General features: G+C 51.0%; 1 protein-coding gene across 8 annotated transcripts in view; it reads right to left on the bottom strand.

The window, feature by feature from the left end:
• BCOR (BCL6 corepressor) overlaps positions 1-23,681 on the bottom strand; it is a 115,696-nt gene that overhangs the window by 3,544 nt on the left and 88,471 nt on the right. For 5 of the 8 annotated variants that reach the window (XM_087426782.1, XM_087426783.1, XM_087426780.1 and 2 more), the window contains exons 2-11: positions 21,665-21,790; positions 20,257-20,335; positions 16,444-19,287; positions 15,723-15,776; positions 15,062-15,248; positions 8,449-8,709; positions 7,765-8,103; positions 6,828-7,153; positions 6,241-6,495; positions 1,136-1,302 (exon numbers count right to left, since the gene is read on the bottom strand). In XM_087426782.1, coding sequence (XP_087282908.1) covers positions 1,136-1,302; positions 6,241-6,495; positions 6,828-7,153; positions 7,765-8,103; positions 8,449-8,709; positions 15,062-15,248; positions 15,723-15,776; positions 16,444-19,287; positions 20,257-20,335; positions 21,665-21,750 — 4,598 coding nt within the window. In that variant the 5' untranslated portion in view covers positions 21,751-21,790. The remainder of the gene's footprint in view (positions 1-1,135; positions 1,303-6,240; positions 6,496-6,827; positions 7,154-7,764; positions 8,104-8,448; positions 8,710-15,061; positions 15,249-15,722; positions 15,777-16,443; positions 19,288-20,256; positions 20,336-21,664; positions 21,791-23,681) is intronic. The other 3 variants (XM_087426786.1, XM_087426785.1, XM_087426787.1) reach the window with 3 other exon arrangements.

Here is a 23,681-nt window from a genome sequence, read left to right as displayed (position 1 = left end):
ACAACAACAGCCAAAACTGGGTATGTGGGTGCCAAGCCGCCTAGGTGCAATATTTCACCAAGGAGGTATGTACTGTCACTGCTATTCCAAATAGGGAAACTGAGGCACCTCGACTGGCCCAAAGCCAAGCAATGAATTACTCTGTTATTATCTCTACTCTTAACCCTCTACAGGGCAGGTGAAGGGACTATTTCAGGCCTAATTCTCAAATGCAAATCTATGTTAACCCAGGACCTAAGGAGGAACTTGAGCCAAAGTGAAACCGTTTTCAATGAACTGAAGTAGTGATAGACTGCAAGAAGAGAACTTACAGGGAAAAAAAAAACCCATCATCATGGAACCAATACAATATGCAATCATTATACCATAAAAGAAAAAAAAAAGCCTACTCTATTTTTAAAAGAAACTAGATGTAAAGTGGAGTCTCTCCTCAAAGTTGGACCCCAGCAGCTTGGAGATCAATGAGCCACCCTCTGGCCCAGAAGCAAAGCCCCCAGGATGACTTCTCAGGAGGGTCCAGAGTCCTCTTGCCCATGTCCACTGTGGTGGAACGCTGCCCGCAGCCCCCTCCTGAGGGAATGCTATTTGGAAACCATGAAACACCAAATATATTTCAGTTTTGCTAATTTAGGACTGTCAGGAAAGCCCTAGTGCCCCACCTCCCAGTAGCATCCCACACACACAACCAGAAAGATGCTTGGGTTGACTCAGACCTGGGCCTCTGACCAATAAACCAAGGTCAAGGACAGGGTGGGGGCCGGGCCCGGGGATGTGGGTGGACATGGCAGGTCCTACTGAGCCAGTGGCCATTGGCCCTCTGTCTGTACTCCTGGGACTTTTAACTCACATATATTTTAAATACTGTGCTTTAACAGACGCTGATGAAGAGTCCAGGGTCTTAAAGGGCAACGCAGGCTCAACATTTTCAGGGACTTTTATCCATGGGAGCATTACAAACTTTTAAAGTTCTACCTAAATTTGCCAGAAAGGTCTGTTCAATCCCATTCTAGAGGACTCCACCATCGATGAGCTTACACATCACTCTCCATTTCTCCTTCAAGCGTTTCCTCCATACCCTGAGAACCACTGCCTGTGCCCCAGTAGGGCCAGGCTGAGAGCAAGACCGGCCACTGACCTGGTTCCATCCTGGGCACTGCAGTTGACATCAGCGCCATACTCCAGGAGATGTCCTACGATGTTGAGCCACCCTCGGGCACAGGCCTCATGCAGGGCACAGTAACCCGCATTATCCCGATGGTTCACATCACAGATCTTGTTCTCCAGGCAGTACAAGACTACCTCCTGTGGGGCGGGGAGGGGGGACATCATCAGACCACCACACAATGAACCTTGTAAGGGTGACTCTCCATGGCTTGGCAGTGCCCATGTTCAAAGGCATATATCCTTGGGTCTGAAAGCCCACTATGGCGCGGGCGGGTGGTGGATGTTTTGGTGAGGGGGCAAGAGTGTGTGTGAAGGGCTTGGTGATATAGACAGTGTCATCTAGGACTCTGTTGCCCCGTGGGCTGGCTCTGGGCAAGTTACCCTTGAACTTCTCCACTCCTCCATTTCCTCCTCTGTGAAACAGGAGAATAACAGAGCCTCCATAGGGCTGCTGAGAGGATGCAATCAGATAGCTGTGGAAGCCCTGAGCCCAGGGCCTGGCATGGCCAGCCAGTACAGAGGTGTCCTGGTGCTAATATCCTAGATGACGCATTGACTAGTACAGGGCATGCTCACTCTATGGGTCCCATCAATAGGTGGTAGTGGAGAACACCACAAGTTTAGATAAAAGTATGGATGATCAATGCATAAGAGAAATTAAATTACATCATAAGAAGAACACTCCTCCACATAGAGAGGGACGCCCAGGTTAGTCAGATCCTCAGACCTGGAATCAGAGCCTGGGCCGCAAAGGCTCCTGTTTGTATGTGAAGTAGTGTAAAAGAGAGGCTCTCTCTATGCTCTGCATACATCATCAAGAAATGACACAAAATGCTTCAAATAACCCCACCCTCTATTTTAACTCACTCTCCACCCAACTCGGGGCTGAATCAATATGTTTTCATATTTACTTAAGTTAATGACAGGGATCTGATATACCACATACTGCAACCTACACATTTCTAGAACTAAATAAAATAAGTTTGCCCTTCCCCCTTCTCAGAGGGTGTTCTGTGTCAACAGTTTGCATTAAAACCACTGTTATTAATCTTACTTCTTTGGCATGTTAAAATATTAATATGAACTGCTCCCAGTAAGTAGAGCAGTAATTTATTCAATGTTTTATTACCTTGATTAAGAAAGTTTTCAAACACACAGAACAGCATTTGCCACCAGAAAACACGTTATACTGTTTTCCTACAAGTCATACCCAGTAGAGAGCTGGGGGTAGGCAAAGCCTGCAGGTGGCCCAACACGTGGTCCACTTGGTAAGGAGGAGGCAGACCGGGTCAGAGCAGGCCGTCCTGTGACAAGTCCCAAATAACTCATCTGTTCAACTTAAAACAGGAGTCATTCTAGTCACCCATAGATGTGAGATGGGTTCTGAAAAACCTTTAACGCCCTTTCGAGGACGTATCAAGTGACCACTCACTTGGGAGCTAACTAGACCGTTCCACATGCTCAACCTGTGAACCTAATGTGGCATGCTGGCAAATCTGGCCATCAGTGCCCTGTTGCGTCAGGTCACTCTGGCAGCTCCCTTCCAAAACCAGGAGGAAGAAAGAAGGCATGCCCACAAATGCGTTTCTTCATTCAGATCCGAACCTGCCAGAAAGCCCACAATCCTCTGGGCTCCCAGGCCACCTGCCCTGAGCCCTGGTATCCAGGATACCGCATGAAGCTGCTGTTCTTTTAGCAGGTCCTCACTAGCCAGCCTCGAGTGGACGGCTGCAAGCTAATAAGTTGTGTGCCCCAGCCAGGGAGAGGCCCAGTCACATGACTCTGGGATGAGGTCTGAGTGCCACCAACTGCTGTGCACAGATCAATTTATCCGGGTACCGGCGGACTGCCTGATGTCCTATCAACCCAGGGTTTATCTGCTCTGACAATTATGGCCTTCACCTGGAAACCACCATCGCTATGAGGGCTGATTTGAGGGTCCCTAGAAATGAAAGGACATCAAAGCTGATGGGTAAGTCAACTCTCTTTTCCCCTGGAGGATGGCAGCAAAGGCAATAGTGACCAGACAGCCAGGTCAGACCTTCTGCCATGGGCTGTCCTAACTCAACTGTGTTGATACTGCTATTTACTTAGTACTTCTCATTTCCCCAAATGAGTATGTCTTCTGTTACCCTACAGTAACCTACAAGATATCAGGAAGGGAAGGTAGTACTGTTCTCCGGCAACACTTGGGGAAATTGAGGCCCATAGAGGTTAAACCCCAAGTTCAATTAACATGAAGTACTAGACCTGTAACTCAGGTCTTTCGGTACTTGGTCAGCTGGGAAGATTCAAAAGGCCCAAGAGAGCCCCAGCTAGAGAGATGCAATGCAGCCAGAGTTGCAATCCAGCCGTGATGAGCCATCCCGCAGGCCCTGTCTGCTGGGGTCAAGTGGGATGACTAACTTTTCTAGCTGGGAGGGCGATGGCCTCTGAACAGATGGCAACCACTGTCACCAAGAGTTAGAGAGAATGGTGAAGAGTCTGGGCAAGTTTGTCTACCCAATCCATTTCTTGGTTTATTTTCTACACTAGGAATGGGAGTGTCTGAAGGGCAGCCCACCCATTCCCAAACAAAATCACACTGGTTTTGTTGGACAGTTTTCTGTTAAGCAGCTATAAGCCGAATGCCATTAACCGCAAAATGTAACCATAAAGGCCATAAACCCGACATTGTTAATTAATTAAATGCCTCATTAACTTTTTTAAAAACATGATTTATTCAATTCATAGAAAATTTAACCATCACCACTAAACGCACAAGCATGTGGTTGCACGTTGGCATTTTAGCCTAAGAAACAGAAGCCTTTTTACCGGGAGTGAAAGGTTTGAGTGTGTCTGGCCATATAAGTGTCTATTTGACGCGGATCTGAAGACAGAGAGTGTTTCTAAACCTCAAGAACCAGATTCACACGACATAAAACTTGGACAGCCTTTTTATTGCACATGGTGTCTTCAGCTAAGCAGACCATAGCAATGGTACAGACTAACTTCAGGAAAAGGCTTCCAAACCTGTGCATTAAAACCACACCTTTACAGGGTTAAGCAGAAAAGCAAATTGTCTTGCAATTTTAAAAGGTTTCAATTGCCATATCTCTTGACCCGGCCAGCAACCCAACATTTTCAATTCTGTCTAAAGAAATCCTAGAAAGTTGGATTCAAAGTTGAAAGCTTTCATCTAGTAGTTAAAATGTTCAGCATCAAAACTGGTGACCTGTGCAATTTACATATTGAAATTTACATTTGAAGAAACAAACAAACCAGCTGTCTTGCCATAAACATTCCTAAGGCTTCATGTGCCATCAAAGGTCTGATAGCCTAAAAAAGTGTGGATCAAGCACGCCTTGGTCCAGGCCTCAGACCCATCAACTCTATGAAAACAAGCAAAATGGAAACTTTACCTTAAAGGGCCAACAAGGGTTTCTTAAGGTCTCTGGTCCCAAAGGGAGACTGGTGGAAATGACGCCAAGATCAAAGGTGAGGCCAGGAGTCCCACCCTCCATGGCGGGTGGAGCAGGCCGCCCTCCTGCCCTCCCCTCCTCACATCTCCAGTGTCTGCTGGAAGCACAAGCTTATTTTCTCAACCACAACTAGTAATGAGCGAACACTTGGCACGCAGGATCTAGCTCAGTGCCACGTGCAGCATCGCCACTGTCCTCCTAGGAGCTGCTCTCAGCTCACAGGAAACCAACGGGCTGCCACCTGGATTTCATCTGTGAGTAACTGAGCTGACTACCAAACCCTTAGAGAGTTCTCTCCAGGTAATCCAGAGATCCCCGGAAGAGACATGTTGATACAAACAACACCCCAAAATATCCTCAAACTAAGAAAGCGCTAGTGCTTCCAAACTTGCTACCCACACAGTCACACCTCGGGGTGGTGTCAGGGTTGAGGCCGTCACACGGGGAAGGGCTCATGACACAATGGACAGGGGCACAGGGCCGGCCGGGGTGTTGGGAGCCAGAGCCCCGGGCCAGCACGGGTCCTGTCACCTGGCACTCCACACCTCCATGCTCAGCCTGCTGATCCGCATTTTATTTTCACCATTCAACTCCCAGAGGGCTGATGCCGGCATAAAAAAAAGCCTCTGCCCTGTGGGCTATTACATCACAATTTTAACTGACAAGTGTGGTGGGGGAGCCGCACAGGGCAGAGGGAGTAATCTGTCTCACAGAGGTCTCGAACTGGGAAAAGGGCAATTCCAATGTGAGCCAGTCTTGGAGGGGAGTGGGGTGGGGGCTGGGCTTTGGAGCCAGACTGCTGGACTGCTACCTCTACAAGTATCGCTTAAACTCCTCTGGGGCTCAGTTTCCTCATCTGAAAGTGGGATAATACTAGTTACCACCACATGAAGATGTTGAAAGGGTGAAATAAGTTACTAGGGATCATACGGGCTTAGAAAGATACAAGCTATCTTCCCATTGATATTGGTATAGCAATATAAGCTATCACTGTCATTGGTCATGCTGGGTGGGGATATAGGGGGTGGGCAGTGAGTTTGGGGCAAGGCCCGAGTCCCTGGTCCTCACATTAGCCCTCGGGCTCCCTTGCCCCTCTCATAAAGAGACCACTCAGGTTTGTCCCCTCCCCACCCCCACCCTGCAGCACAGACATTTCCCGCCCATTGCCCCAGAGGGGGGCCCGCTCCGCACAAGCAACCCGAAATAAAGCTAATAACTTCTCTCCCCCTTGCTAATCAGAATCCAAAAGGGTTCATTAAAATTCCCCCAGTCGCCAAGCCCCGGGTTATGTCAGATTTTATATCAGAGATAAGTGAGCAAGACTGGAGGATGCTGAAGCAGCCTACCTGCCTGAACACGAACTGAACATCAGAAAGGCCTTTCTTTTCACACCGCGATTGAACAAGCCACCAAAGAGATAGGAGCGTGAGTGGAGACTAACACAAACATCCTGCTGGAACACCCAGCCCAGCCCCCTGATGTGGAGGGGGCTTGGCTCTGAGTCCCTCCCCCAGCCCCTCCCCTGCCCCTCCCCCAGCCAGTGTGCCCCCCACCTCAACCTCAAGGAGCAACAGCCAGTGGTTTCTGAATCCAGGGCACCCACAAGGAGACTCACCTCGTAGCCCAGCCTGGCGGCCCGCTGCAGGAGGGTCTCACCGGCGTTCTTATTAACAATAAGTCTCCGAGCTTCGGGCGGCATTGGGCGCGACTGGGAGGTCTCTGGAGGGGAGCTTGAGCGCGGCAGCTGCGAGGACTGGGAAGCTGGCAGCAATTGTTGCAAGCGGTCGAAGGTCTTCTGGTCCTGCTTGGCTGGTGACAGATCGCAGTGGGAACTGGGCTCGGTCCGCTTTCTGAATCTCCGGACGGTCCCCTATCACAAAACCAAGCAGGGCACACATTTAAGGCTGTCTTCTAACACTCGCCTCTTCCCTTCCTCCCCGAGTTACAAACCTGAGTGGAGGAAGGCACTTTTTCCTTTTCTGTTGTTTGAGGGGGAGGGGGGTGCATATGGGGGCTGGGGGAAGGGGCTTCATTCTTACTAGTTTGAAACTTCACCAACACCCAGGAGACATGCCCCCCAGACCTCCCTCCCGCCCTAAGGGAGGAGTCAGGGAGAAGGAAAGCTTTGTCCCCAGCAGCAGAGAAGCAGGCAGGCGGGATGTGCCCAAACAGGCCTGGGGGGAAGCGAGGGGCAAGAGGTACCTTGCCATCAGCATTCTCCACGTAGTAGTCCCCTGTCAGCGACAAGCCCCGCCTGGGCTCCTGAGGGATCAAATGCTTGGTTTTGCACAGTCTCTTCCCGGATGGTTTCTCGCTGGTGCCGGTGTATTTTTGCAGCAGAGAGGCAGCCTGGCAATCCTCCTCTTCGTCTGTGCACAGCACATCTGTCTTCTGGCTTTCTTCAATTTTTTGCCGTTTGGCAGACGGCCTTGAAGCTGGCGTGCAGCTTGGCTGAGTCTGCTTTTTGCCGCTTGCATTGGTGGATAAAAGGCTCTTCATGGGCGGAGAGCCGGAGAACACAGGCAAGCCTAAATCCGGAGGGGGTGGTGGGAGGGCGGGAGGGAGGGAGGGGGAGAAGAAGCAGGCGTTACACAGTTGTAGCCGGTGCAGAAAGAAAAGCCCATTGTTAGCACTGATCACTGGAGCGGCTTCAGTTTTTAAAGATATACCAATTATGTTTTCAAAGCATTAATATTTTAATTATCCCACATTCAAATGGCAAATAGGTTAACCCACAAAACGCCAAATGGTAAGTTTCTTCAAAGGGCAGGGATAAGAGGGCAGAAGCCAGCCCTTTCTGCTCCCCCATCCCCACCCACTGGGGGCCTGGGTGCTCAGGACCTAGCGACTGGACACAGCCTGAAGCTGCAGTGAGGGCGCTGGCAAGCCCCCGGGGTCCCCCAGACTTCCCCTCCTGCCCAGCCCTAGGCTGGGTGAGGAGCAGCTGCACTCAGCTGCCCTCCTCACTGTTCATTCCTGGAGAAAGTGTGGAGGCTGGAAGGACGTCGTGAAAGAACTCCCTGCCTGCCACATCCTAGTCAGTCAACTTCTACGGCTCTCATGTCCCCTCAAGGGCCCTTTCCCACCGAGGGCGGGTGCCAGGAGTGAGGCGGGCAGTCACCGGGTGGCCTCCGCATACCTTGTTCATTGTCACTGGATTTGAGGGGCTCTTCCAACCAGCTTCTGTTGCCTCTAGCCTCCGTTCCTTTCCGGCCAGGTTTCTCTTCGGAGATGTTAGTGCCCTGGGTAACAGCCCTAGGCTGAATTGCCTGGGTCACTTCCTTCCTGCCCTGCCGGCCAGGTTTGCTCTCTGACACCTGCTGCTCCCAACGTTCTCTAAGGTGCAGCAAGTGGCGTTGTTTTTTGGGATGAAGCCCTGTTAATTCAATGCACACCTTCAGGTTGGTCAGCTCACTATAATGTGGGTCTTCTAAGTGGTTAGAGGAATTGTTTGTCATTTCCCTCTCAGGCCAGTCATCTAATGGAGAAATAACTACAAATTAATGAAAAAGCCCCCTGGGGGAGGGGGGAACAAACTGTCTTAAGCATCACTAAGGGGAGCAGGGGAGGGGAGGGGTGTGGTCACTGTCTGCTGGTACCAAGCCTTGGGGAGGGGGCCTATTTGTCTTTGGCCATCTTTGGGCTGGAGCTCCTGCAACTGGCTTTGGGGGAGGGGAGGTGTGCGTGGCTTCCCCCCGGGGCTCCAGGGTGGGAGTGGAAACCTTCAGTGCTCCGCCCTGGGATTTCCCCCGGGCACCCTGCAGCTAGGGTGGGCAGCCCACCTCCTGTCTGTCCACCTTTGGCCGAAGCCGACCGAGCTCACCTTTGGAGACCCGTTTTCGCTTGATTTTCAGCAGAGGGTCCTCTGGCAGCTCTTCCGTAGTAGTGTCAGTGTGCTTGCTGTCATCTGAGATTTTACGCTTTTTTTCCAGCTGGAGGGTGGGGTCGTGTGGCATGTCCGTGGCCGCCTGGTCAGCGGGCGGCTCACTCACGGGCTGCCTGTCCACAAAGTAGTTCTCCACAGGAAGGTCTTTGTCCTCCGGGGCTTCGAAGGGATCCTGTTTGTTTCCAGCACTATCCTCGCCTGGGGGAGGGGAGACAATAATACACAAATGAAGGCCCAAAGGTCCCCTCGAGAAGGCAGGATTTGGGGAGCAGGCGGGACCTCCGTGCCCAAGGTAAGGTGCTATTAATAGACCATTCTTTGGAGACTGGGGGCCTCACACATTGGAAGCACAAAACCCTCAGAAACAGAACATAGCAAAGGAAGGGTAACTGAAGACAATCAGCAAGTGAAGTGGAAAACGAGGTGTACGCCACACTCAACTTTCTCTTTCTACCTTTTCATAGTTGGGACATGAGAGAATCAAAGAGATGAGGCATCAACACTCTTTTTTTTAAGTACATCATGAAAGAACTCCTCGCTTGCCACATCCCAGTTGGGCAACTTTGATGGTGCTCAGGTCCCCTCCAGCGCCCTTACCCAGAGGACAGGGGACCCCGCAGCAAGATCCAACCAAGCCAGGGCTGACCTAAACATCTCTATGGAAACATCTGCTGAGGTCATTGTCTTGAAATAAAAGGAAGGCTGATAGAATAAAAAGACCAAATATCCCCAGGGTGTCATCTACAGATGGGGTAGCACCAATGCGCACGTGGTCCACAGGGGAGATGACGAAGAAAGAGGGAGAGGAAAGTACTGGGAGGCAGGGAAGCTGGGGGACCAAGGGCACTGGGAAGAGGAGCCTGGTGAAGCCAAAGGAAAGGTTTCCTGGCATGCGCACTAGGGTCAGGGGCAATTTCAAAGAACTCATGCATGTCCCTCTGTCCTCTTCCTCACACCCTCGGTGACACCATGCATACCCATGGGGATGCTAGTCACCCCACCTGGCGCTCCTACGCGCCTTCCCTCACATGCAAGCATCTAAGGGCACTCAAAGACAAGACTCCACCCCCTTCGTCCGTCAGGGGTGTCTTGTCCACGCTAAGCCGGTGCTAGCTAAACTGCTCCCTCCAGCACCGCCTGCGCCGCTTCTGCTCCCTCCGCTCAACCTAGCATCAGCTTGGGGCGCCTTGCCTTAAGTCATCTCAGCCCTACACCTCTCCCGACTTTTGCTTTAGCCTGAGAAACAGCTCATCGACTGCTTTGCGGGTCAAACTGTTTCTAATATACAAATACTCATCGCTGTGATGTTAAGGTGTTCCCCCAAGATGACTCTGCCCATCACCAGGGGTAGGAGTTCGGTATTTCAGTAACACTGAGCTAAGCGGTCTAAGTTCATTTCCAGATGAAATCAAACACACTCCTTGTATGCTGATCCCATTCCTCCTCCTTTCCCCAGTCCACTTCAAATATCGCTCCCACTTCTGACCAGCCCCGCTGCCCCCCTGGATCAGCCTTCTCTGGGGGGCATTCCCAGTGTCTGGTGGCAGGCAGTCAGGGCGAGCTCCACCCTGGCCTTGGCCAGCCTGTGCTCTCAAGGGTGGAAAAGCATTCACCATTCACCTCCTTTCCCAGGGCATCCCAAGGCAGGACAGATGGGGCCACGTCTACTCTTGCACAGAAATGGTGGAGTTGCCCCAACCATGTGGGTCTTCTGTCATGGCAGTGTCCTAACACAAAGCTGAGTGGCACCAGGAGAAAACCCGCAGCTCACCCAAACCTCTGGCCTGTGCTTCCGGGCGAAGCAGCTGAGATCACCGCCAGACGCGGCTCGGCCGGGCAAGCAAAGGGGGAGGCTGCGACCCTCACTCGGGCTGCTCTGTGACCCTCTTAACTGCTCTGGCAGTAACAGCGTCACTTTACAACTCGGCCCCCTTCAGCTGTAAAGCGGGACTATTATTGCAAGCTGCCTCCCGGGGGTGGGCTTCATAAACACACACAGAAACTGGCAAAGGCCCGAGACATCACTTGAACAAAAGGACACCAAGATTCTCAGACCAGCTTGAATTTTAGCCCCACTACGTATGAAATTTTAAGATGTGAGCCCTTCTAGTTACACCATTTGACTTCTCTGGTCCAATCAGTCTTCCCCGAAAGCCCCGTGGGAGGGACTAGGGATCAATGTAAAAATGTAAGGGCTACCTTAAGAAGCAGCACATGCGATTTTAAAGTGTATCCTCCTTCCCCTGCTTTAGGTAGGAAAGGTGGTTCAAAGCAGGTGGGTTGGTATCACTGCGGGATGTCAACAATGCTTTCCAGGGTCACAATCGGGCAGCAGCTTAGCCAGTGTGGGGTCCGGCCCAATGAGCTGCTCTGCCCTGCCACCTCTGCCCACACTTGAGATGTCTCCCAATCAGATTAAGAATCTGGCAACCCCGAGTATTTCAGATTCCACTTCCACAGGTTCCATTTTAACTCTAGGTCTCATCGTCACCTATATCTGTAACAGTCTCAATCTGTCTAAAGAGGCATCTTGCTCAGGGAGAAGGTTTTCCACTTAAGTTTACACCCTCACTGCAAACTTCCTTCCTAGCAGTGAAGTTAGCTTATATCTCACCCACCTGGCCTTGTGCCACAAGAGCCGGCATCTCCTGCCCACAGAAAACCACCTGGAAGACTTGTGATGACTTATTTCACAGGTGCCAGCAGGCAGTGACTGACAGGGACCTCGTCTCCCTGCTCCTCGCCTCGAGAGCAACCTTACAAGATGAGCCCTTCCTCTCTGTCTCTTCCAGGCTTCCCATCTGAGAAAAGCTGCCTGGGTGCAGAGGGCGTCTCTTCACCCACCAGGACAGAAAATGCGTAGCACAGGTGCCCGCTGTTCCCACTCAGCTGGGGATGGTGCTCCTGTGCCTACTTTCCGGATGATCCCCTCCTGCCTTGTCCCCAGGGACCCCTCAGTGTGATGTCTGTGGTTCCTCATCCTGAACTATTATCAGGAACCCTCCATTTGTAAAGTTGGGGTTCACTGAAATCATCCACCCACACACATAGTTTAGAGACTTTCTTCCCCATTATGCATGAGGATCTTTTCCCCAACCGGGTCCATCTACCCTTTCCCCAACCCCCGAGCTTCTCAGGGCAAAAATCCCAATTCCCCTCAATGAAGGGCCCCCAAGACCTTAAGCCAACATGACCTTACTCAGGCCAGTAACAATCCTGAAGAACACCTACCCTAACTGCCCAAGATACACAGGGCCACCAGCTATGGAGGAGAGACTCCATGTCACATTCCCGCACACCTGACTTGGAGCTCCTCAATGAGGCTATTTCAACTACAACCCACGGAATTACCCTTGAGGGCCAAGGAGCTGGAGAGATAAACAGATACACAGGGGTCCTAACCATCAGACTCCCCCATCCCTGCTACTTTTGGTCCTTCTATAAGCAGAAAGCCACGTGTCCTTGGTCACTTGCACTAAGCAGTTGTGAACGTGGCTGTGTGGTTCCTGGTTTCACATTTACTCCCTGCAGCATGGTCTTATGACTTGCAGCACATACATCCCATAATTTATCATGGTTGTGCCATAGCACTACATCACAGAAGCATCGCCACGGCAACAAGTCACCATGGCAACAAAGCACCCTCACCACTGTTGAGCCATGCCCAGTGAGCCCTAAGCAAGGTGGGAGAGTACTGAGATGTTGGGGGGTCACCCATGATTGAAATTCCCTCCTCTGCAGATAACCATAGCACCTCCAGCAAAGGCTAACCTTGTTAAAACTTACACCGTCCACAGAAGAGACATAGGGAATCTCTGTTCCAAACTCAAAGTAGTTTCAAAACATGCAGGTGCTCTGCCAGAAGAGAAGTTTCTGGAGCTAAGAAGTTTTGTGAAGCCCTTTGACTGAGGCTTTCTCCAGCTCCTGCCCAGGCATTGCCACTGAGCAGGTCCTGGGTCTGCCCCAGCCAAGTGGCTGGCAAGGGAGACAGTCACTCCAGTTCAAGAAGGAAGGGACCAATGCCTCCTTGTCCCTTCCCATCTTCAAAATGCCACTGAGGGTTCCTATTAATGAATTTCGAAGTTTGAGGAGCCCCCTAACTCATTTGTTGAACTTCTAAAATAAAAATTTAACTCAACCACCTCTACTATCATAAAGAATAAATGAAAATCCTGACCACTGTGTTTCCAAGTTAATTCACTTTTCTTAAGCAAGCCCTTCCCAACAAGACATACCCACACCTGGGCCATGCAAGAAGCACCCAGCATCTTAGAAGCTCCTGGAGGCTCCAGGGGTGCAGGGCTGCCTCAGAAGGGGGAAGGCATCCTGTACCCTCTTTGAGACCCCTGCCCACCCCAAATTCCTACCTCAGCTCCCACGTGCTCACAGCTCAGCCCTTGGCCACACCGACACCCATGAGAAGAGAACTGGAGAAGGGAACCAATGCGGAGCAGGGCCCGAGCCCACGTGGGCTCAAGACAGGAGGGCCAGAAGGACAAGAAGGCCCATTAATTTGCAGCTGAATGGATCCAGCACCTGCTATCTCCTGGATGAGGAGGCGGCAGCAAGGACAATGGCTCCTCTAGGTTACTCCTCTTGACCAACCACAAACCACAAGTCCCCAGAAGACTGAGGATGGTGACCCATTCTATAAAACTGAACCCTTTGCCTTCCCCAACCCTTCTCTTGCCCTCGGTGGAAATTATGGCTCACTGGGCTGTGTTCTAGTTGCTCCAGGAACATAGCCTGTTGGTCTGTTGGAGGGGCTTAGGACAGGGGAGAGGAGAGGCCTTTCTGAACCACCTGGGGCTCGGGCCCTGCTCCCCATCAGCCACACCGAGTTCTTGTCTCTAGATTCAGCAGGAAAGATGAGGAAAGACACACGTTTCTCTGGGAAGGAGGTCGGGGTGAGGCCATTGAGATGAGAAGGGCAGCGGCCACCTGGGGTCTGGCCATGTTACTGGAAAACCAAAGAAAGGGCAAGAAGACTGGAGGCTGGCTAATTTCCTGCTCCCTTCCTCCAGCTTCCCTCGCCATCCACCCAGAACAAAGAGGGCTTCTCCCTTGCAGGCAGTTCCACCTCCTCCGAGAAGCACCTTCTCATTAACTCGGCCTTGCCCACTACTACCAGGTCTCTCTGAGAAACTTCCCCAAGAGCTGGTGTTATGAGGCAACTGAGAAGGGAAGTGCTGCGTGTCCACAGTGAGCATCAGCAAGGAGGAAGGCTTTCTGTGCTGCTTTACTCAAGAGTGGCCTAGACCCTCTATTTCCGCAAATCAATCCCCTGAGGTGGAGGAGTAAGAAACCTTCACTTCAGGTACATCGAGTCCTTGGCACTCGGGTAAGACCGCCATGGACTGGTGACAGAAACTCCCTTCTACGGGACTAATGAGGAAAAAACTGGTCCTGGCGTGGCTTGCCCAGAACCCTGGCCACAGGCCTTTGTCTGACCCCGAGGATGAGCTGGGGTGGAGGATGGAGGCTGTGCTCTACGACTTGAGAAGTACGCTCTCTGAGACCACAAATTCTCCCAAACTCCATCAGGAACCGTTGAACTAAGTGTGCATGGGCACGCCAAACTTATGACGCCCAATGGCACAGGGCTCTCAAATGCACGCCCCATCCCTGACTGTCCTGTCTTGGGAGGATTTCTGCACCCACTCTCCTCGACGTTCACCCAAACGCCCTAATTCACCACCACCACCAAGATTTCTGAGGTCCGGAGCGGGCTTTAGGACTCAAGCACGCACATTTAAGAAATGAGGAGAAAGACCTTCTCCACTTGCTGCCCGCACACCTTATCAGCCCAGGAAGTCTTGTGAGCAAATTCCAAAGTCAGCCACAGCGGGGGACCAGCTGCTGGGACTAAAGAGTGTGACTGGAGGAAAGCACCAGGTTTCACTCCACATTTTGCCTCCAAAGCATAATACACCCTCTGTCTGGGGGGAAGAACCCCCTCATGTATACCAAACCCATGGATTGTGTTGTCAGCTCCCGATGATGGCAAACCTGCCACAGAAAAGAATCATGCTCCTCTTTCTGGTGCCTTCATCAGCCTTCATCGCATTTTAACAAAACCCCTCCTTTGGAGGGAGAATATGAGTACTCTCCATTCCATATGAGACTGTCACTATGGGGGATGGGGAGCTGCCTCTGGCTGGAAGTGTCATTCTACTGCTACAAAAACAAAACAAGACACACCCTTACCTGCTACAGAAGCGAACATATACCTGCCACAATTATGTTGCCCACTGCCACGCCTCTGCTACATTGTATTACACTGTTACTAACTACAGGACAGTGTTTCTCCGGAAAAGGAGATGTGGCCCAGGAAATAATCTTTCATAGGTGCCTCATTCCTGGATGCTAAAATGTTCAAAAGGACATCAGCCCTTCACTCCACGGATCACAAGAGCCGCCGGGTAGCCACTAACTGGACGTCGGGCCATTGTAAGCAAGTCGCTTCCTCTCACCTCCCTTAGCTCTGGGAGCAGAACCACCCCGTTCTCACCGACATGGTCCCACACACAAGCTACTTGGGTTTACTCACATCTCTCACCGTCGTTCTGGTCAGCAACGGCCTCCTCCAGGGCGACCGACTTTGGCTTTTTGTCCTGATTTCCTTTCAACCTTTCCCAGTCAGTGGGGCTGAATTTGCACACCTCGGAGTCTTTGGTCGTCGGGTGGCCACCTTCTCTCTCTTTCATCTCCAACTCTGAGAAGCGCATCATTGCACGCTAGAAAGAAAACGGAGATGGAAAAAAAACAACACCTTACCATAAAAGCTATTTCATTTGCCTTACCTTAAAGGAAAGTATTTTCAAAGAAAAGTTTGCCCAAAACCAACCACAATTTATGATACAACTGAGATATTTTTAAATTTAACAGATAAAAATTTAAGAGTATCTATATGTAAGTAGTCACACAATCTTTATTCATAAAGCCATATGTATATAGATATATATGCGGTGTGTATGTATATCCATACATACACTATTGCATAGAGACAGACATTCTCTTTTGAAGGTAAATAAAACAAAACAAAAACACAACGCAAAGAAAACAAAACAAAAACACAACAGAAAAGAAAATAAAATGCACAATGAATAAAGACGACCATGGCCCACAAACTTCCCTTTGTATATTTGGAAATGAAATTTAACTCAAAAGGTTTATGTAAGATTCTAGTAATAAAAATTTGAAGAACTGACCTCACAGTAAGCAGCAGGTAGACATAAAATACTGTCCTCTTGTAATCCTTCCATCTATGTAATTAAAATGGGCACTCAATGGATCATTTAGATAACTTCATCCATTTTTATAAGCATAAACCAATTTTTTTCTTAACATTGCAAAACAATTTGGCTTTATTTATCTTTTAATTAAAAGTAAAATATCTTAAGGAAATTCCTATACAACATCTATCATTCACTAGCAAGTTAAATACATACTCTATCCCTTTAAGCGAGCTTTTTTTTCCTTTTTTTCTTTCTTTGGTGAAAAAAATTGCACGAATCCCACAGACATGCGGCTGCTACACACCTCCACCAAGTACCATGTAAGGCATCCTAAGCAGCACTCCTAGGTATATTTGTTAACGTATAGTAACGGCAGAGAAATCAAAGCAATTAATAGGTCAAAGTCATGCAGTCTTTAGATAGCCTTCGCAACAATTAAAACTTCCGTTTTCAGCATTGGAGTGGAGTTCTCTTAAAATCTACAGAGTAACTTACAAGTATCCAGACACATGAACCTCCAGCAGTACTGCCGCTCATGTCCCCTTACTGGACACATTTCATACATTTAAATTACTACAAGCTTCATTAACCAAATCTGCCTGGTGTCCTGCCCTACCATACCCCCCCAATCCTCTTTACACATTAAAAAAACTGACAACTGGTAAGGTTACTGAAATTCGGGTGGGGGGCTCACCTGCAATGCCCGCTGCTCTCGGCTGAGCTGACTAGAATCGGCATACAGTTCGGTAGTGACACACTTGAATCGGTCACCCACGTAACCAGCAGAGTTGGCGATTCTCTTTGCCAGCTTAGATGGCTTCGGTTTCAGAACTTTGCCATCACTTGATTCTGCCTCATCAGCTCCATCTTTGGTATAGGTGGGGGTGACGTCCACACTCGGTGGGGCACTGCCCACACAAAATGGTTTGGGATCCTCTGGGGTTTTACCAAAAGTTACTGTAGGGCCATCGCTCCCCAGACTTGGCTCCAGGAATGGAGTCGAGACTGGCACCCCCAGGTTCTCCTTGTTGGTTCCCGCTGAAACATTCTCCTTGCTTAAGCTGAAGACTGACTGGCCCGGAGCCTGTTTGAAAGTATAAGCTTCGTGGAAGTCACTGATGCGCCCCAACTCCTCTCTCAGGGCGATGAAGTCGCGGTGTGGCTGCAGGGCCGGGTCAGTCGGGGGCTTGGCAGGCTCAGCGCTCTGGCCAACACTCTCAGCTGTGAAGCCGGGTTTGGACACGTTGGCGTCGGGTTTAGCATCTGGCTCTTCCCGGAGAAGGTCTACATAGACAAGCTTGTCGCTCTTGACGACAGTTTTCCCTTGATTCCAGCTGGGGCTCGGCTTTAGGTTCTTGTCTGCAGGAACTTCTGGGTGTAACTTGGTGCTGCTGGCTTCCAACATCTCAGAAAACCGGTTCCGGAGGGTTGGGTCCTCATAACGGGCTCTCTCGTGGGACCGAGACCTCCTCTCGGGTTTCTCCTCTTTAGTGATCTCTATGGGAGTGTGAGGTATCAACATGGGGTGCACCATGCCCAACCCCAGTGCATCTTGGTAGGTCACGAACTCCGGCCGGCCTGTGGGCAGCCCGTAGGGCAGTCCAGGCTTAGGGGCAAGGTGCCCAGGAAAGAGACTGCCATTGGGCAACAAAACTGGGTGAGGGTAGACAGGTCCCTTGCCATGTAAGGAGAGGGGACTTATAGCAATGCCCTCAGGCGCTGGGTAAGGGAGGTAACTCCTGGGGTAGGGAATTGGTGGGGACCTGAACGCCTCATTTGGAGATAGAAATATTGAACTTGGCGGCAGGCCATTCTCATTTGCTTTGAAGCTCGGTTCTGGGTTGCTGGCTTTGGTGCCCTTGCTGCTGGTGCTGCCACTGTGCTTGGCAGGCGTGGTCGGGGGCTGGCCCACGTGCTGAATGACCGATGGTGTGGTGTCCACAGAGCTCCTGCTGGTCTTGCTGCCATCTGCATTGGCATTTGGGGCCGGCGACGCGGAGGCTGGGCGGCCTGCACTCGACACCGACCCCGAAACGTTAGTGACCACGGCCTCTGTGCCGCCCATGCGCGGACATGAAGAACTCCGCTGCTGTGGTATCGCCCAATCCAAGGCCTTGTTTTTCAGCGGCATGCCTTTGCCATTGTTCTCTTCGTTAGGACTTGGGCCGGGCACCACCCAGGACGAGGGAGCTGTGCTAATGATTTCAGATCTATAAAGAGCACAGCCGTTTCCTGGAGGAGATAATGTTTCTTTTGGAATCTCACTTCCGGAGAGCACTAAGCCACTTCCAGCTCTGCTGTGAACCAGGACTGTGGGCGCCATCTTTTTCATGTGGTCAGCTTTAGAAGCATCTACATCCACCACTTTAGAAGACAAGTCTAGTGGCTTATCGGTGACGTCTTTGGTAACCATCTGCTTCTCCAACAGAGGAGGTGAGCCGCCATCTTTTCTGTCTTGACCCACTGTTTTCCGGGTGTGCCCAGGAACTGGCTGGGCACTTTCAGCCCCTTCTGGAGCCTTCGGATACTTGCCGTTGGAGAGCCTGGCCGCGGGGAACTCGCTGCTGACCGTCATGTATGACTTCGACAGAGTGACCGAGGGAGATGTGGAGATCCTGGCGTAGTGCTTGTGGAATTCGGAGTAGGTGTCTGCAGCAGGCTGGGAGGGAAGGTGGACTCGGGGTGAAGGCCGAGGCGAGGGGGGCAACAGGAGAGCTGTGTCCCCTGGCAGGCCACTGGTGACCGCCTTGGCAGAGGGCACCCTAGGCTGTTTACTGTTCTGGATGTGGGGATAGGCATGGGAATCGACGGGGTTCCCAGGACTGACGCCCATCTTCCAGGGCAGGCTTTTGTCTGCACAGTGGACCAGAGGTGGGATGGCTGGGGAGGCAGAAGGCGTCGAGAGCCTCATGGGCGAAGCCAGGGATGACGGGATGTGCGGACTGACGTAGTGGGGTGGCGGCAGGTAGAGAAAGCGCTCCCCGTTGGTGCAGACCGGAGAATACAGCGGCTGGGCCAAGCTGTAGGACTGCTGAGGTAGCAAGGCCTTGTACATGTTCAGTGAATACTTATTTGGCGAGTCAAGGAAAGGGTAGATGGCTGGCGTGGCACCTTCCATGTAAGGATTGACCCAGGGCAGCCGCAGGTAGCTAGCACCATTGATGTTGAGAGGGCTCTGCTTGTCACTGGCAGGCCTGTCCAAGCCCAGTGTTTCTGCTGTCGGTACAGCACTTTTTTGTATTCCAGGCGGCGTTTTGTATATAGCACTGAAGCCATTTGGGGGTTTTCCAGAGACAGTGGAGGCCTCCACTGTCTCAGGTGTATTCGGTTTGAACTGCATCTCTGGATTTCTTTCGGAGGAAAACCCAAGACCACCTAGAGTGCTTGTGGCAGCCTCCCGACCTTTCTCTGAGCCCAGTCCACACAAGCTAGAATAGACGATGTTGCCAGGGACGCGCAGCCCTTCCCGGATGAGACCAGTGCGGTCCATGCTCAGCGCTGCCAGGCCATCAATCCGATGGGCTGTAGTTGCGTCCACCTTTGCAGAAGAAGAACACGTGGGTTACTTAGGACACTCCTTCAAAGCAACAGAGCCCGTTCCCAGAAGAAACTGCAAACTAGTTCAATATGACATCAGCCTCAACAGCTGAGCAGAAAGGGTTAAAAAAGAAAGGATTCACAGGGTCTGTGGTCCCCTCCCCCCTTATCCAAAACCCTTTGCTGCCTGCCTTCTCACCTCTGTTCAGCTAGTATCCTGAAAGCCCATAAAACGTTGATCCCATTAGACTTGAGGCCCATACATTAATGTAGTCATCTATTAACTCTGGAAATTCACCTTCTCAGCAAAAAGTCGTTGCTGCGACTGAGACATCAACTCCACTACTCTTGGCACCACCCTCATGGGGTACAAAACTCGCACTAACCCTCCCTGGGCCTGCCACGTTGGGTGCAAGGGCGGTGTCGACTGTGTTTTTCCTAGATGTAGGAAGGCATCATTTAACATAACAAGAAACAATCTTCAGTGGGACAGCAGGAACGGAGGACTTTAGTTGCCTCATTTCTAAATCAATAAAGAGGCCATGGGTCAAACTGTGGTTGTGTCTTTTGACTTCCTCTCCCTGGTGTCTGAAGACAGTTCTGTGTTTCATATTTTACCGGAAAGGTAAACCCTAAGGGTCTACTGGGAGGCTGGAAATTTATCCAGCTGGGAGCACTGATGTGGCACGTAGCTTACTGAAGAAAGGAAGGCGGCCCGTAACCCACCAGTCACTAGGGGACGTGCACATAAATGGCGAGCATGTCGAAAGGAGTGCACGGCCAAGAAGCCTAGACAGGAAGAGCTTGGGTGAGGGCCCTGTCCTGCAGCAGAGGCTACTACTCAGCCTAGCCACAAAACACCCCCACCCCGCCCCCAAAAGGCCCTTTAATGGTATGCAAATGAATGCACGATTGATTACAGATCACTGATATTCAGATAGCACATCAACAGAAGCCATTAATCTCTTACCACGTTGTGGTTCAAGGGATTTTCTTCCCTTAGTTCCAGTCTGGTCTTTGAAGCATCACCATCATTTACGGGAATTTTCCTATTTAAAAGGACACACCAACTTCATGAAAGCATTCCTCACTTAATCCATCTTTCATAGACTGCCCCAGAACAGACCAGTTTCTAATAACTCCATTTTTTCAAACTGCCCTTAAAAAAAAAATTCCTCCCCAATGGCCCATATTGAAAGTTGTCCCCAAATGGTGATTCAACCGGACCGGCAAAAACAAAGGAAAGGCAGGACAACGGAGACATGAAATCACAAATATGTCCCAAGTTGGGTAAGGGAGAAATTAAGCACAATCACTTCTCAGTGCAATCTTTTCTCTAGAGAAGCCAAGTAGGCCAATCTGGGCTGTGCTGTCCTCGCAGACCCTTAGAAGCTCTGAGGACAGACATTAAGCAGTACAATGGCCAAAGACCAAAGGGAGGCCACAAGGCTGGAGTCTCCAGGCTGGCAGCATCAATCACTTCTGTGTCACCCACGAGGGCAGGCCTGCAAAACTTTTCCCCAAACAAAGTTAGGTACCATGTCCTACGAAACTGGTTTCCATGGTGATAATGAAGCCATATTTGACTGCGTCTATCAAAATGATGGAGAATACACACTAATATCATAGAAATGTCAGCTGCTCCAGGCTCCAGAAGAAGCTGCACATCTGTGCCAGGCTGCTGCGGCTGCCCTGGGACTTGTTATCAGAGAGCATCGATAAAGAAAGCACTTGGTGCCAACTTCCAAATCCTCAGGATAAAATCGCTGACAAGCAGCAGAGGAAAGTTTCATCATTACCTCGAAGAGCAGCTTCAATCATCTATTGCTTAGCTGCCTCTACCCCGGACTCCAAAATTACTGATTAGGAAGCCTAACAGAGCTGTCTGGTGACTGAAACCAGGAGCCAATGGCCTGGCTGAACAGGCAGCAGAGGACATGGACAAACCCTGGGCTTAAATGAAGTAAAGGGTGGCTATCTCCCCACTTATTACTGAGCAAAATATTTGTTTTAAAAGCACATCAAATGCCGATCCACCTGGGCCCACACTCCTGACATTTCGAGTTAAAGCAGCATATAGACTGGGATTAATTCGCCTTCATAAATATGAAATAATAAATTAAGGACGAAAGTGCACTGAAAGGCCGCTTTAGGGGCTAATCTTTTAAAGGGCGGCAATGCTTCGCTGAGCCAGGTTGCCTGTTAAAACTGTAAATCAAGGGCTGCCAGCTAGGCGGGAGATCTTTCTCCCCCACCCCTTTTGGGCCCCCTCTGGCTGTGAGAAGGTGAGAGGGGCTTTGGCGTGGGCTCTGCTCAGGATCCCGGGGGGAAGAGACCCGCTCTCTCTTCCCAGGCCTCAGCCAGACAGGCACATTCACCTGTCTTCGTTGATCCCACACATGCGGACCCTCTCGCTGTTCATCCAGCTGTGAACGTTCCCATACAGGGGGGTTGCTGAAAGCATGTCGTCTTCTTGGATGGCAGCTTTTCTTCAAGCGTCTAGTCTGTTTGAAAAAAAAAAAAAGAATCCCAGGAGGGTGAATAAAGAAGAGCCAGAGAACGAGAGAAGCCCTCTTTCTAGGCAATTCACACGGAATATAGACTCGGGAAGGCAGGTTGTGCTCGAGGTTCTACAGATGTCCAGGAGTGAAAGAACACACCTGACCCGAAGGTACAGGAGAGGAGAAAGGTAACTTCTCCAGCGGGAGGCACTGGGGGTGAGGAGAGGGTTAATTAAAGCACCACACACCACCCCATCCAAGCACCCAAGGTAGAGCACATGTCCCCCCCTCCCCCGCCCCCTGTCCGGTGCCGTCCTCCCTTCTCCTTTCCCAGCCTTCGGAGAACACGCTTGAAAGCATCCAGTGCTGGATCCCAGGGAGCCACACACTAATTCTTCTTGGAGCTAAAAGGCTCAGAAGTGGGGGAAGGCACAATAGTTCGGTGTGGCAGCCTCAACTATGACAAGTTCCCAGGGCTGAATTTCCAGGGTCGTGGGGTGTGCAACTTACAGATTGAGGGTTAAAAAGAGTCGGTGGGCTGGTGAGCCGCCCCACCTGAACCTTAGATTAGATTAAGCACCAAACCCGGGTGGTTTGGCCTGGGTGGTTTGGCCTGGGAGCTGCAGAGGGAGGCGGCTGAGTAATTCAATGACGCCTGCTCGCTGGGGACAAGAAATCATTAGCGAGCGCAGAAGTCTTAGCAGCCCAGGCTGCTGGGCTGCGAGCCGCTGGCATGCGGGGAGCGGGCAAAAACCACCCATTTCCCACCGACCGGGAGGGGGAGGGCTGCTGAGGCAGAGGAGGGAAGAGCACCCCCGCCTTCCTTACCTTCTCTGGCCACCACCCCCACCCACATCACATTCTAGTTTGCTGCATGAGTGAAGGGTCAGGACAAGCTGCATTTTATTAACAGGATTATCACGGCGCGTGATTTATCCTCGTGCAGGATTTTAATTGCTCTTTGGAGGTTGAGCCGTTTCTTTTGACTGCGCTTCAGCCCATATCCTGCTGTTAAATGCTGGGTTAATAAGTAGGGGAGCCTTTAATGCCTGGGACCGATGGCCCTCGGCAATTCCCTGCTCACAAACACACTGCAGTCTCCCTCGTCCAGGACCCGGCCACGGCATCTTTACACGGGACCCAAACCTGAGTGTGAAATCATTGGCGTGCAGATCATCAGGGGAACTTTTCTTTCTCCTCCCTCACTCACCCCACCCACACAGTTTCCGAAAGCCCAAATGTTCCCTAACTCGACACATTTCCTTTGTTAGCAGGAAAAAATATGCAAATGCTTGCTTTTACACTTGAGCACACGGAGCAGACTGCCAGGTCGGTAGGGTTGGAGGCACCAGGTCCTGGGAGTAACTGAGGGTGGGGGTGGGGGAGCACCTGGGAGACCTGAATCCAAAAGCCAGGCTATCCTTCATCATTTCTTTGTCCTAACGAGGTCTTTTGTCCACCAGCATCCCCCATCGGCCCCCTATACATGGAACACCGTCTGTTAATCAAGAGCCACGTACAGACACACTGCGCTCAACAATGAAGCTGGAGGAGGAGAAGAAGAGGCAGAAATCTGCAGAGTTGGGGCAGGCCTAGCAGCTCTAGGAAGCATCTCTTTCTTCAGACAGACTGGGGTGTTTCCAACGGGCTAGCCACAGCGCCCCGAAAAGACAGACTCAGGTGTTGAGGAAGGTTCTGTGGGGGCTCATGAGCTTTTCTTCCATCTTCCAAATATACAAATCAAGTTGGGGGAAGGCCACCACTAGTGCTGGGCCGACCACAAGGAACATTTCAACGGAGTGTCCCCTCCCTAACTCCTGCTGTCCCTTCTAATAAAAGGAAGACATTCTGGGTGGCCTAATGTAGAAGGTGGAACAACATGCCTTGGGGCAAG

This window comes from Ceratotherium simum, chromosome X (assembly GCF_057802395.1).
Source record: "Ceratotherium simum simum isolate JZ-2026a chromosome X, ASM5780239v1, whole genome shotgun sequence".
NCBI classification, from domain to species: Eukaryota; Metazoa; Chordata; class Mammalia; order Perissodactyla; family Rhinocerotidae; genus Ceratotherium; species Ceratotherium simum.
This window is presented reverse-complemented; position numbering and strand designations above follow the sequence as displayed.